This window comes from Cetorhinus maximus, chromosome 8, assembly GCF_964194155.1.
Source record: "Cetorhinus maximus chromosome 8, sCetMax3.hap1.1, whole genome shotgun sequence".
In the NCBI taxonomy this organism is placed as follows: Eukaryota; Metazoa; Chordata; class Chondrichthyes; order Lamniformes; family Cetorhinidae; genus Cetorhinus; species Cetorhinus maximus.
The window spans coordinates 42,787,716-42,803,542 of NC_135886.1; the positions used below are offsets into that span (position 1 = coordinate 42,787,716).

Here is a 15,827-nt window from a genome sequence, read left to right on the forward strand (position 1 = left end):
CATCGATAACCGATCTTTGTGGGATAATGTACATTCTACAAAAAGTGTAAATGATAAAAGGCTCAGGCTAGATATAGCCAGTTTAAAGCAGATGTTGGAGAGGAAAGAAATTTCCAAGCTAAGGTGGGTAGATACTAGTCATCAACTATCGGATTGTTTCACTAAGAGGAGTGTTTCCACAGAAAAATTGTTGAAGGTTCTAGAATAAGGATGTCTCGCTATGTAACACTGGGGAATCTGTAATTATTTATTTCCTATATTTATACCTATGTACCTTTGCCTAAATATAATTATTTTTATTTTTGGTTTTTTTCTTAAAAGAAAGGGAATTTGACGATATTAAAAACACAGGTCCCTTTAAGAGTAAACCAAGTCAAGCTTCACAGTGAATTGAGAGCAGGTGATACTCATTGAAGCCTGTACTTAAGAGCTAGGTTTTTCCCTAACTGGGGGGTTTTTGTTTCTTGACAGAGAAAGGATTCAGAAGGGAAGAGTGGAAACTGGTATTTGTACTGAACCATAATTTAACAACAAAATAGTTGTGATTCTCTGAATGTCTTCTGCTACCTGATTCAGTAAATAGATATCCACCTATTAGACATCACTCAGCTAGAAAGCTGAGGCAATTTTACCAGCCTACTGTTCGGGATTGGTCACTGTAGTTGCTCCAAACAGTGAAGCCTGCTGGACACCCAGCAGGGGTCTCAAATGGTAAAAATCGCTTTGGTGCCAGGAGGAGCACCAGGCCCTTCAGCTATTCAATTAGATTATGGCAGCTCTGTACCAACTCCGTTTCCCCACCCAGTTCCCGACCCCTAAATACTCACACTTAGCAAAAATCGATCAATTGAAGTTTTGAAATTTTCAATTGTCTTCACCTCAACAGGTTTTTGGAGGAGTTTTGGAGTAGGAGTGCTCCCCCAGGACACACAAGAATCTGGGCCTCGGACTCTTATTCCCCTTCCTACCCACAGAACCCTGCTGAACAGAGGAGGTAATTAATACACTAGAGGAGTTTAAAATTGATAAGGAGGAAGTATTAGACAGGCTTTTTAAGCCATAAGTTGATGAAACACCAGGACCAGATGAGATGCATTCAAGGATACTGAGGGAAGTGACAGTGGAAATTCCAGATGCACAGGCCATAATTTTCAAGCCCTTATTAAGTCTCAGGGGTGGTGCCTGAAAACTTGAGAATTCAATGTTACGCCCGTGTTCAAAAAAGGGTGTAAAGATAAGTCCAGCAAACACATTCCAGGCACTTTAACTTTGGTGGATGGAAAACGCCCAGAAACAATAATTCGGGACAAATAGTCACATGGACAAATGCGGGTTAATTAAGGAAAGCCAGCACAGATTTAAAGGAAAATTGTATTTAACTTGGAGTTTTTTTGAAGTGATACAGAGAGGGTTGATGAGGGCAATGCTGTTGATGTGGTGTACATGGCCTTCCAAAAGACATTCGATAAAGTGCCGTACAACAGACTTGTGAGCAAAGTTACAGCTTATGAATAAAAGGAACAGTAACAAACATTGATACAACATTGGCTGAATGATAGGAAACAGAGAGCAGTGGTTAACAGATGTTTTGCAGACTTGAGGAAAGTTTGTAGTGGAGTTCCCCAGGGGTCAGTATGGGACCCTGCTCTTCCTGATATATATCAAGGATCTAGACTTTGGTGTACAGGGTACAATTTCAAAATTTGCGGATGATACGAAACTTGGAAGCATTGTGAACTGTGAGAAGGATAGTGTAGAACTTTAAAAGGATATAGACACGTTGGTGGAACGGGAAGACAAGTGACAGATGAAGTTCAATGTGGGGAAATGTGAAGTGATTAATTTTAGTAGGAGGGACAATATAAAATAAAGGGTACAACTCTAAGGGGGGGTGCAGGAGCAGAGGGACTTGAGAAAATATGTGCATAAGTCATTGGAGGTGGCAGGACAGGTTGAGAGAGCAGTTAATAAAGCATACAGCATCCTAGGTTTTATTAATAGCGGTAGAGAGCATAAAAGCAAAGAGGTTATGTTGAGCTTGTGTAAGACACTACTTCGGCCTCAGCTGAAGTATTGTGTCTGATTCTGGGTACTGTACTTTAGCAAAGATGTGAAGTCATTGGAGAGAGTGCAAAAAGGATTCATGAGAAAAGTTCCAGGCATGAGGAACTTCAGTTTTGAAGAAGATTGGAAAAGTTGAGCCTATTTTCCTTGAAGAGAAGAGAAGACTGAGAGGAAATTTGATAGAGGTATTCAAAATTAGGAGGGGTCTGGAGAGATTGAGAGATAGAACTGTTCCCATTCATGAAAGGATTGAGAACCACAAGGCACAGGTTTGAAGTCATTGGCAAAAGAAGCAAAAGCGGCATGAGGAAAAACATTTTGCGCAGTGAGTAGTCTGGAATGCACTGCCTGAGAGAGCCTGGGAGGCAGGTTCAATCGAGATATTCAAAAGGGAATTAAAATATCATCTGAAAAGACAGGGTTACAGAGAGAAGGCGAGGGAATGGCACTAGGTAAATTGTTCATTCAGAGAGCTGGTGCAGACACAGTGGGCTGAATGGCCTCCTTCTGCGCTGCAATAATTGTGATTCTATTGTCTTGGTCATGCATGCAAGGGAAAGGCTAACCCGCTCAATTCAATGGAGACACTTCATAGCTTTGTCTGAACATAATGTTGACTGCCAACTCTTGACTTTAATTGCTTTTTTTAAAAAAAAAAGTATTTTTCAGGGTGTCCTCAGTCCATTGGATGTACATTGCAATTTAAGGGAGCCAATATAACTGTTACCTTCTATCTTATGAGGATGGACAACTGAACTCCTATCTGCTGTAAATCAACAAAGTACTATTATTACAGCTCTCATATCCTCCATTTCCTGTTTATTAAGTGTGTTTGACAGTTACAGCCTAAACCAGTCTAGTCTGGTTCAATGAAGAGTGCAAGGGGGCATGCTAGGAGCAGCACCAGGCACCTAAAAATGACATGCCAACCTGGTGAAGCTACAACATTACATGCTGCAGCATCATGTGATAGACAGAGCTAAACAATCCCGCAACCAACAAATCAGATCAAAGCTCTGCAGTCCTGCCACATCCCATCACGAATGGTGGTGGACAACTGAATTACTAATTTGAGGAGGAGGCTCCAGAACCATCCCCATCATTAATGATGGTGGAGTCCAGTACATTAGCACAAAGACAAGGCTGATGCATTTACAACAATCTTCAGCCAGAAGTGTTAATTGAATGATCCGTCTCGGCCTCCACACGAGGTCCCCAGCATCACAAATACCAGTCTTCAGCCAATTTGATTTACTCTATATGATATCAAGAAATGGCTGAAGGCACTGGGCAACAACATTTACAGAGTGCCTTTAATGTAATGAAATGTCCCAAGGCACTTTACAGAACATTATAAAATGAAGTATGACGTAAGGAGGTATTTGGTCTATGTTTTAAAGAGTTTCTTAAAGGAAGAAAGTGAGGCAGAGAGGTTTAAGGAATGAATTCCAGAGCTTGGGGCCTATGCAACTGAAGGCACGGTGGTGGAGCAATTATAATTGAGAATGCACAAGATGCCAGGATTAGAAGAGTGCAGACATCTTGGAAGGTTGTGGGGCTGGACAAAATAGGGAGGGGCAAGGCCACAGAGGGATTTGAAAGCCAGAATTAGATTTTTAAAATCCAGATGCTGTCAACTAGAAGCCAATGTAGGTCACAAGCACAAGGTGACAGGGGAGGAGATTTGCTGCAAATTAAGAAACAGGCAGCAGAATTATGGATGACCTCAAGTTTATGGAGGATAGACCAATCAGGAGTGCGTTGGAATATTCAAGTCTAGTGGTAACAAAGGCATGGATGAGGGTCAACAAATCAGCTGAGACAGGAGCAAAGTCAGGAAAAGTCTTGGAGCTGGGAGCAGGTGGTCTTGTGATGGCACAAATATGAGGTCAGAAGCTTATGTGGACTCAAATGTGACATCAACATTGAGACTTCATCTCAGACTGTTGCCAGGGAAAGGGATGGAGCTGGTTGCTGGGGATCAAAGTTTGGAGAGAGGATTGAAAACAATGGCTTCAGTTTTCCAAGTATTTAATAACAGGACATTTCGGCTCATCCAGTACTGGATGTCAGAAAAGCAATTTGATAATTTAGCAGCAGTGGGCGAGTTGAGGGAAGTGGTGGTGAGAAAGAGCTGGGTGTCATCGTCATACATGTGAAAATGATTGCTGTGCCTTCAGATGATGTCACCAAGTGATAACATGCAGATGAGAAAGGGGGCCAAGGATAGATACTTGGAGGATGCCAGAGGTAATGGTGCAGGAGCAAGAAGAGAGGCCACTGCAAGTGATTTTCTGGCTACAATTAGATAGCTAAGAATGGAACCACATGACAGCAGTCCCACACAGCTGGATAACAGTGGAGACGCATGGCAGGAGGATGGTGCGGTCAACCATGTCAAAGGCTGCAGGCAGGTCAAAAAGGACAAGGTGGGAGACTTTACCTTAAAAAAAATGTAATTTGAAAAGAATGGATACAGCAAAGGCTATGGGCCCTAGCAACATCCTTGCTGTAGTACTGAAGACATACACTCCAGAAGTAGCCTCAAAACGAGCCAGGCTTATTCCAGTACAGCAACAACACTGACATTTACCTAACAACGTGTAAAATTGCCCAGATATTTCCTGTCCACAAAAAACAAATTTGGATGTCAAAAAAGCAGTTTGATAATTTAGCAACAGTGGGGGAGTTGAGGGAAGTGGTGGTGAGAAAGAGCTGGGTGTCATACAAATCCAATCCAACCAATTACCACCCCATCAGTCTACTCTCACTAATCAGCAAAGTCATAGAAGGCGTCATCAACAGTGCTATCAAACAACACTTACTCCGCAATAGTATGCTCATCGACACTCAGTTTGAGTTCCACCAGGGCCACTTGGCTCCAGACTTCATTTCAGCTTCGCTCCAAACATGGACAAATGGGCTGAATTCCAGAGGTGAAGTGAGAGTGACTACCCTTGACACCAAAGCAAACGTTGACCAAGTGTGAATTAAAGGGTGCTAGTAAAACTGAAGTCAATGGGAATCAGGCAGAAACTCATTATTGATGTCAGATCCAGCACAAAGGAAGATGGTTGTGGTTGGTGGATGCTAACCACGTCAGCCCCAGGACATCGCTGCAGGAGTTCCCCAGGGTAATGTCCTAGGCTCAAATATCTTCAGCTGCTTCATCAATGACCTTCTCCCAGTCATGAGATCAGAAATGGGGATGTTTGTTGATGATTGCACAATGTTCAGTACCATTCGCAACTCCGCAAATACTGAAGCAGCCCATGCCAATATGCAGCAAAGCCTGGACAACATTCATGCTTAGGCTGATAATAGCAAGTAACATTAATGCCACACAAGTGCCAGGCAATGACCATCTTCAAAAATAGATGCCACAACGAGTTTCCACCAATACAAACAACTTAGGCCAAACTGATGTTCTTCTGTGCCTCACAGGCTTTCTAGCATAAATGTTGTGTATAATTTCAAGAAACAACTGAAAATTCCCTTTGGTATATTCTAATAATACAATATCCCTTCAAGTGAACGGATCTTTTCTAGATTCAAGACGAGAAGCATAAACATTAAAATGGAAAGTCACTCAATGCAAGTTCTAAGTATTTTGCAGCTGGCTAAATCACTTTCCCCCCAAGGATATCTACCTCTGAGCTAATGTTCCCTGCACCCAGTCACACGTGACAAATCAGCCATGACCACAAAATCCTCAGTGTTTTTTCTTCCTTGATGCTATTTATGGCATGTGCTCAAATTGTCTTATTTTCAGTTAATGCCATTTATCTGAAAAATCTCAATTGAGGGGAAAAAAAATTAATTTTATCTATCCTGCTACTATTAGAGTCAAGATATCTAAAAATATCTTGCATATAAACTTCAGCCAGCCATTTCCTCCTCAAGGATGGATTCAAAATAACAAGGAATAAAATCTCCAGTGTAACAGATAACCCAAAGCACCAATCATCACCTCCTATAATCTTTAATATGGTCAAGTCCCCTCCATTCTAAATTAATATTGTTTGCAATGGTGTTTAGAAAGTTGTAATAATGTGGTCTAATGACTGCAACCAATAACAAGCATATTTTTACCAATTAGCTCTGGTTAATTGTATTTGATCCAGAATTCCTTGAATTTTTGTAAATGACAAAAAATAAAGGTTCACTTCATGGAAAATGAACAGAAGTCCTTTAACAACAACACTTCCTTCATACTGCAAAGAAATGTAAAGGTTCCCATAAATGAGGTCCCAATGTCACATCATTGACATGACCATGTCTTCAAGGGAAGATAACTGCATGTTTGTTTTCCCTGGTAACATGGCACCAGCATGCCCTGTTTCTGATTTTTGCAGAAGATGCTAAGAATTCAGAATCTTACTTTTCCATAAAATTAAGTCTACCACATTGAAAACGTAAGAATTTTCACTCAGACCATTCATAACCAAAATCTGTCTGATATTGAATTGCCTGTATCTGATTTTTATTCAAGGTTATTGCACCCTCTGCTGGACCTTCAGGTTTACTGTATTGTATCAGGCCACTGGAAAGGCTTATGTACAAAAAAATGAATTATTATGAACTATTGATGCCCATTTCTGAATTTACAAAGTTTTAATGAGGATTGGTTTTGAAATGCAAGTTTATTTTATAATACTCAGCTGATATCATGTTTTTTGCATGTGGTAAGACTTGCAGAAGTTAAACATTTAACAGTGAAAGATTTATCTTGTAATTTCTGATTATGAAACCCACAACCAAATTTAAATGTTAACCAAATAGTGCACAAGTCTATAGTGGACAGGATTCAAAATAATGGGGCGTGGCAGGGTATTGAATTCGTGAATTCACCCTCAAAAGCCACCAAAAAACCCAGGAAAGTCCAATCACAGGGTGACCAATGAGACAGAAGTCACCCCAGTAGATGGGAGAGAGAGAATTTGTGAGGAGCTGCACCTCCAATCACAGATTCTGTCTTTCTCATGCTCATTGCCCCACTCCTCTAATCACAGGGAGGAAACAGGAGGGGCAAACACAGGCTGAGGAAAAGAAGAAATGGTGGAGCCTCCACCTGAATGAATTCTACTGTCTTGCCCTCAAATTCTTTAAAGACACAGAGAAGTCTGCAGAAGCATTCTCAAGAGGATGACTGATTTTGGCCTTCTGTGCTGCAAGAAGCAGGAGTACAGCCACATTTGGAAGGGTTGCTGCATCAAACAGAGGAAGGTGTTAAGTGGTTCAAGGAAGTTATGGCTGCCTGGTGAATCAATGGTAGTGCTGTTGGCTGCAATGCTGCCAGAGAATTTCACCTGAATTTTTTTGTATTTTTGTATTTTACTTAAATCGATTGTAAAAATTTTCTTTAATTCAGCCTCTGGCTGCGACGGGAGTTGATTTTAATAAATCATTAAGAATAGTAGCTTGCAGCAAGGTGTAACAAATTGGATAAATATTCAAAGGGATAAAAGTTTGCAGTGTCATGGGGAAAGATTAGGCAGGAGTGGTGACCAATTTGATAGCTCTCCCCCAAAAAGCCGGCACAGGCACTATGGGCCCAATGGCCTGCTTTTGTGCCAAAACATTCTCATAATTTCGGACAGACAGCATACCTCATTCCATTTCTATATTTGTGTACGTATATTTTACAATGGACATTGAAAGTATGGCATTGGGGGGGGGGGGGGGGGGGCGGCGGCACAGTCAGTGAGTTAAGCACCTCTATAAAGTGGAATGGGTCTTTAATGTAACTAAGGTGCTTCTGTGCTAAGGGGTTTCAATCTATGCCTCATTAAAACATAGATGACCACATGAAAAAGTGCATAAGCTTGGGATAAAAGCAATCACTAAAATAAGAAGTCTATGTGAATTAAACCATTTGTTATCTGATGATTAGCTTGGTGCTGCAGAATTAATTTGTGTGAATCCCCTTGTTATGCAGTTGGACTTTTGGAAGTCATTCTCCTGACTTGCTTGTCAGCACACACTTTAAACAGAAGTACTGAGGGGAAAGAAACTTGAAATTGTCAAAACCATAGAATGCTGAAGAGTGCTAATTACTTGCAATTAATTTTTAAAAGGAGCTGCAGACGCGAAGCTCGTTCCCAATAAGTTATCACGTGTCAAGTGGTTAGAATTTTCATTTTGGAAATAGGGTAGGGGAGATTTATTTTTAATAAATTATCAAAAACATCTCATTTATACATTCCAAGTTAAAAAATTTACACACATACAGTCTTTGATATTTGTGCTACCTTATCTATCTAAAGGAGGAAACACTAAAAAAGGTTTAAAACAAATACAGAAGATTAGGTTACTACATGACTGCATCACCTAATAAAGCAGTGAGTGAGAATGAAAAAGGAGCCCTTGGAAACCAAAATGTAGCTCCTGAAAAAAATCTCAAAAGAGCCCTTGGGAAAAAAAATTTTTTGACCCTTAATGGATATGGCTTCCTACTGAGAGCCCTCTTCCCTTCCTCCTCCTATCCTTCTTTCATTCGGTCATAGGATGTGGGTGTCCCTGGCTAGGTCAAAATTCATTTCCCATCCCTAATTGCCCTTGAGATGTGGTGGTGAGCTGACTTCTTGAACCGCTGCAGTCCGCTGCAGAGAGTTTTCCCCCTGATTCTCATTGACTCCAATTGTGCTGGGGTTCTTGATGCCACACTCAGTCAAAAGCCTTGATATCATGGGCAGTCACTCTCACCTCACCTTCCAGAAACTTGTCCTGTTCTATGTGCTCTGTACACTCTCCAAGGGGAATGCCTACAAGTGCAGTTATGTCTGGGAGCATATGGTTTATGCAGAAGCCTTAAATCAGCATGTGCCAGACCATTTCTTATGGACTTTTTCAACTTGAAAACCATGAAAAGCAACAAGCATTTGTAGGATCATAGTAACAGCCAAAAGAAAGAAACCAGTAACTAAGATGTCAGTAATTGACTATCCCTTTAAATAGCACTGGTGGAGGGAGGTGTGGGGGAGGTGGGATTGGGGGGGGAGGGGTCCTTCTGCTGTTAAAATTGCATAACTGAACATGCTTTCAAGAAAGGGTGTCAGATGAAGAGCTGAGCTCCAAAATGGCACCAATAGTGTTAATATTGCATGCTGACTGACATCATGATCTGCCTATTATGCACAGTTCCTGCAGACACTGGCAGCATGAACACCAATACCATCACCAATATGACATCCGGCGCAACTTGCCAAAGTGCGCAGATGTTGTATATGCCATTTGGAGCTCTAAGGGTACACAGTGCCCAAAAATTGGGTGTCAACAAGCCCAATTTCTTTCTAACTAGCGTACTGCAAACACCCTGTCTGCTAAAGTTTGTATTTAATATATCTTGCATACTTTTTAATTTGATATTACCTCATTTTTGCTGCTTTAATCAAATGATAACACTGCTTGCAATGCACTGTTTTTCTTTGGGTAGTTCAGAAGTACTGAGCAATGTAGAGTGAGCAGATAATCGACAACTGAAGTTCAACACAGATAAATGTGGGTGGTACATTTTGGTAGGAAGAATAGGGGGATCACATTACCTGGAAGGTAGAAATCTGGGCGAGGTAGGGAAACAAAGGGATCTCAGAGTACAAGTACATCAGACATTGAAAGTTGTGCCACAAGTTAACAACACCATTTTAAAAAAAAGCAGATTGAGCAAAAGGCTTTATTTCTAGAGGGATAAAACAGAGAAGTGGGGAAGTTATACAAAACCGGAATTGAACCTTGGTTAGACCACATTTAGAGTACTAACTGCAGTTCTGGTCGCCATATTATAAAAAGGGTATAGAGGTGCTGGAGAATGGTGCAGAGAAGATTTGCAACAATGATACCAGAAAAGCATGGGTATACATATCAGGAAAGGATTGACAGGTGGGGGCATAGTGGCATTGTCACTGGACGAGTATTCCAGAGACTCAAGGTAATGTTGTGAGGTTCAAATTCCACCACGGCAGATGGTGAAATTTGAATTCAATAAAAATCTGGAATTAAAAGTCTGATGATGACCATGAAACCATTATTTTAAAAACTCATCTGATTCACTAATGTCCTTTAGGGAAGGAAATCTGCCATCCTTACCTGGTCTGGCGTACATGTGACTCCAGACCCATGTCAATGTGGTTGACTCTTAACTGCCCTCTAAAATAGCCTAGCAAGCTACTCCGTTGTATCAAATGGCTAAAAAGTCTAAAAGGAATGGAACTGGACAGACCACTTGCCATCGACGTAGGCACTGGAAACAACAGCAGCAAACTCAGCCCAGTTGACCTTGCAAAGTTCTCCTTACTAATATCTGGGGGCTAGTGTCAAAATTGGGAGAGCTGTCCCACAGACTAAACAAGCAACAGCCTGACATAGTCATACTCACGGAATCATTCTGTACAATGTCCCAGACACCACCATTGCCACCCCTCGGTATGTCCTGTCCCACCAGGAGGGTAGACCCAACAGAGGTGGTGGCACAGTAGTATACAGTCAGGAGGGAGTTGCCCTGGGGGTTCTCAACATTGACTCTGGATCCCATGAAGTCTCATGGCATCCCATGGGCAAGAAAACCACCTGCTGATTACCACGTACTTCCCCCGTCTCAGCTGATGAATCAGTACTCCTCCATGTTGACTACAACTTGGAGGAAGCACTGAGGCTGGCAAGGGTGCAGAATGTATTCTGGGTGGGGGGCTTCAAAGTCCATCACCAAGAGTGGCTTAGTAGCACCACTACAGACCAAACTGGCCAAGTCTCAAAGGCCATGGCCTTTAGACTGGGTCTGCAGCAGGTGGGAACCAAGAGGGAGAAACATGCTTGACCTCATTTTCACTAACCTGCCTACCGTAGCTGCATCTGTCCATGATAGTATCAGTAGGAGTAACGACTGCACAGTTCTTGTGGAGACGAAGTCCCACCTTCACATTGAGGATGCCCTCTATTGTGTTGTGTGGCACTACCACCGTGCTAAATGGGATAAATTTTGAACAGATCTAGCAACTCAAAACTGGACAACTATGAGGCGCTGTGGGTCATCATCAGCAGCAGAATTGTACAGAACCATAATCTAACTTCATGGTCGGGCATATTCCCAATTCTGCCATTACCGCCATGCCAGGGTGTCAAAGTTGGTTCAATGAAGAGTGCAGGAGGGCACGCCAGGTGCCGCACCAGGCATACCTAAAAATGAGGTGTCAACCTGGTGAAGCTACAACACAGGGTGATTTGCATGCCAAAAAGCATAAGCAGCAAGTGATAGACAGGGCTAAGCGACCCCACAACCAATGGATCAGACCTAAGCTCTGTAATCCTGCCACATCCAGTCATGAATGGTGGTGAACGATTAAACAACTCACTGGAGGAGGATGCTCCACGAATACCCCTATTCTCAATGATGGGCGCGCCCAGCACATCAGTGCAAAAGATAAGGCTGAAGCATTTGCAAGAAGCTTCAGCCAGAAGTGCCAAGTGGGTGATCCATCTCGGCCTCCTCTGGAGGTACCTTCAGTGCCCCTTGCTAAGCTGTTCCAGTACAGCTACAACATTGGCATCCATCCGGCAATGCGGAAAATTGCCCAGGAATGTCCTGTATACAAAAAGCAGGACAAATCCAACCTGGCCAATTACCACCCTGTCTACTCTTGATCATCAGTAAAGTGATGGAAGGGGTCATCAACAGTGCTATCAAGCAGCACTTGTTTAACCTGCTCACTGACACTCAGTTTGGGTTCTGCCAGGGCCACTCAGCTCCTGACCTCATTACAGCCTTGGTTCAAATATGGATAAAAGAGCTGAACTCCAGAGGTGAGGTGAGAGTGACTGCCCTTGACATCAAGGCAGCAGTTGACTGAACGTGGCATAAAGGAGCCCGAGAAAAACGGGGGTCAATGGGAATCAGGGAGAAGACACTCCACTGGTTGGAGTCATACTCTAGCGCAAAGGAAAATGGTTGTTGTCGTTGGGGGTCAATCATCTCAGTTCCAGGGCATCACTACAGGAGTTCCTCAGGGTAGTGTCCTAGGCCCAACCATCTTCAGCTGCTTCATGAATCTCCTTCCTTCCATCATAAGATCAGAAGTGGGGATGTTCACTGATGATTGCACAATCTTCAGCACCATTCGCGACTCCTCTGATACTAAAGCAGTCCATGTCCAAATGCAGCAAAACCTGGACAATATCCAGCCTTGGGCTGACAAGTGGCAAGTAGCATTCATGCCACACAAGTGCCAAGCAATGACTATCTCCAACAAGACAGAATCTAACCATCGCCCCTTGTCGTTCAAGGGCTTTACCATCACTGAATACCCCACTATCAACATCCTGGGGGGTTATCATTGGCCAAAAACTGAGCTGGACTAGCCATATCAATACTGTGGCTACAAAAGCAGGTTGGAGGCTAGGAATCCTGCAGCGAGTGACTCACTTCCTGACTCCCCAAAGCCTGTCCGCCACCTACAAGGCGCAAGTCAGGAGTGTGATAGAATACTCCCCACTTGCCTGGATGAGTGCAACTCCAACAACACCACAGAAGCTTGACACCATCCAGGACAAAGCAGCCCACTTGATTGGCACGCCATCCACAAACATTCACCCCCTCCACCACCAACGCACAGTGACAGCAGTGTGTACCATCTACAATATGCACTTCAGGAACTTTCCAAGCCTGCTTACAAAGCACCTGCCAAACCCACGACAACTAACATCTAGAAGGACAAGGGCAGCAGATAGATGGGACCGCCACAAGCTGCAAGTTCCCCTTCAAGCCACACACCATCCTAACTTGGAAATATATTGCCATTCCTCCATAGTCGTTTGGTCAAAATCCTGGAACTCCCTCCCTAATAGCACTGTGGGTGTACCTAAACCACATGGACTGCCACAGTTCAAGAAGGCAGCTCACCACCACCTTCAAAGGACAATTAGAATGGGCAATAAATGCTTGCCTAGCCAGCAGTGCCCACATCCCATGAACAAAAATAAAAGGCTGGGTCGCTTAGGTATTTAAAATTAGGAAAGGTTTTGATAGCTAGGTGCATGGATAATTTTTACACCTATGCTCTTCCCAACAAGAGACCACCAATATAAGATTGTCACCAAGAAATCCAATAGGGAATTCAGAAGAAACGTATTTACTCAGAGTGGTGAGAATGTGGAACTTGTTACCACAGGAAATGGATGAACGAAATAGTATGGATTTATTTAAGGGAAGTTAGACAAGTATACAAGGAAAAAGGGAATAGGAGGGTATGGTGATAAATTTAGATGAATAAAGATGGGAAGAGGCTTGAATATAGCACGAACCTGGTTATGGGCTGATTGAATCAAAAGGTCTGTTTCGGTGCCATACATCTTATAAAATCCTATGTAGCCAACATTTGCAGGAGAACTTCCACAGTCAAGTTTGAAAAATACTGCTTTGAAGGAGCAGCCAGGCATTTCCAGCTTGTAAGCTAATGGAAAATAACCAGTATATGTTTCTAATAAACACTGATGCAATATAGTGATGGCATGGAAGTTCCACAGGTTTGCTTTAGCAACCACTGCAATGCTTCAAAAGTGTGTGCTCTGCTTCTAAGCAACAGTTGCAATTTGAACGTTTCAAATATTGCTTAGACAGCAGACTTGCATTATATCATCCTCTTGGTAATGCTTAACCACTGCCATCACTATGACAACTGCTAAGGCTATTCTAAGACATTAACATGATAATCCTGTCCTACATCCCTCCTGCCAAAATAAAGCTAAAAGAACTTTTGTTCAAAAAACTAAAAGACAAATACTGTGTTGGAAGAACACAACCAATTCCTGTCCATTCATATCAGAGCATTAAAATAGAAACTTCACTTCAAAAGCAAATTTAGTTTTGCAAGAGACAAAGAATTTAAAGACACACTATTTAACAGATAGCATTTTACTATGACTCCCACTGGGAAATTCTGTGACCTGTACCAACTACATGGTCTTAGGCTAAATCTTCTCAGCAATTTCATTACCTCTATTACACACACTGCTACTAAAATGAGCATTGGTCTTCTAGGGTCAATGTCAGGAAATTATAATGGGAAATAGGGAAATGGCGGATGCATTGAACAGATATTTTGTCTGTCTACACTGTAGGAGACACAAATATCATTCCAGAAATAATTATAAATCAAGAGCTGAAAGGGAGGGAGGAACACAAAACAATTACAATCACTATGAAACATTCAAACTGCTGTTGCATGTTACCACTGACATGTGGAGAAGTAAACTAAGTGACGAGCAACCCATGATTATGCAATTCAGCAATGCGTACCATCTACAAGATGCACTGCAGAAACTCACCAAGGCTCCTTAGGCAGCACCTTCCAAACCCACGACTGCTACCATCTAGAAGAACAAGGGCAGCAAATACATGGGAACACCACCAACTGGAAGCTCCCGTTCAAACCACTCACCATCCTGACTTGGAAATATATCACCGTTCCTTCACTGTCGCTCAGTCAAAATCCTGGAACTCCCTCCTTAACAACACTGTGGGTGTACCTACACCACAGAGACTGCAGTGGTTCAAGAAGGCAGCTAACCAACATCTTCTCAAGGGCAATTAGGGATGGGCAACAAATGCTGGCCTAGCCAGCAATGCCCATATCCCATAAATGAATGAATAAAAAAAAATGCAAGCATTTCAAAGCATGTTAAAAAGTTATGTATTTTGTTTCTGCCAGACACACACCTTCATAATATTTTACTTCATATTTGTCACAGATTTATGTATTGATTCTTTAAGAATACTTATTAAACAGCCACAGAAGTACTACTCTATGGACAGAGGGGTGCTGGAAACAGTAATTCCACACCTCCAGCATAAACCAGTAAGATATTTACTTAGCTGCAACAGAATTGTAAATTGCTAATTCTTTTAGTACTGACCTTGATTAATTCCTGGCTTGAACTTGTTTCTTTGTCAGATGTTTTCAAACTTTCTACAGTGTGAGATGTTGCATTGCACAAGGCTTCATAAGGACATTCTTCATCTGGCTGGCTTTCAAATTCTGTAATAAGCTTAGTCAATTCCCTTTGTTCCTCACCTTTAAGTTGAGGGATGGAATGGAAACAAGAAGAGTTGTTTACCCAGTCAGTTCATCCAGACAACCACAATCTGCTACCAAAGAAGTGAAAGCTGAACACTCTACTCACTGAAGACCATAGTGCTACACACAGTAAACAACTACTCCCTTTCATCAACACTTGCATCAAAAGCATGAAGCTATATAAGTGATACTACTGCTTTATTCATGAATGCAGACTAACTTGGTCTTACGTTCTCTGAATACATCGTTAGTCATGACTAGGCTTATTGATAGTAATAATAGTTTATTGCTATTTTAATCATTTTGAGTACCATAATTTTCAACTGTAATAATATTTTATAGTTTTTCATTTAAATCTCTAAAGTAAGGCAGTACAGCTTGAGAAACAGGAAAAATTATAAATTGAAGATCAAGGAGCAGCACTTAACTATTGTGTTAATTAACACAAACAACACACCCCTCATGTTCTGGATTAAAAATAAGCACAGTAACATGAATAGTATTTTGTTTTATATTTTTTATTTTATTTATCTTCTGAATGGAACAGACCAATTTTTCATATAATGAAAAGCTGATGGCTGTGCTGGTTTTTCAAACATTTCCAACACATTTGTCATTAAGTTATGGTTTAATGTTGAATTTAGCTTCACAATAGGGAGTTTTATCTTTTTGTGCCTCTGCTAAAATCAAAGTAAAACT

The 15,827-nt window shown here is 41.8% G+C and overlaps 1 protein-coding gene across 1 annotated transcript in view; it reads right to left on the bottom strand.

Moving 5' to 3' along the window:
• Positions 1-15,827, bottom strand: part of anks1ab (ankyrin repeat and sterile alpha motif domain containing 1Ab) — a 436,373-nt gene that overhangs the window by 271,468 nt on the left and 149,078 nt on the right. The window contains exon 9 of the mRNA XM_078547799.1: positions 14,968-15,125. Within this exon, the coding sequence (XP_078403925.1) occupies positions 14,968-15,125 (158 nt within the window). The remainder of the gene's footprint in view (positions 1-14,967; positions 15,126-15,827) is intronic.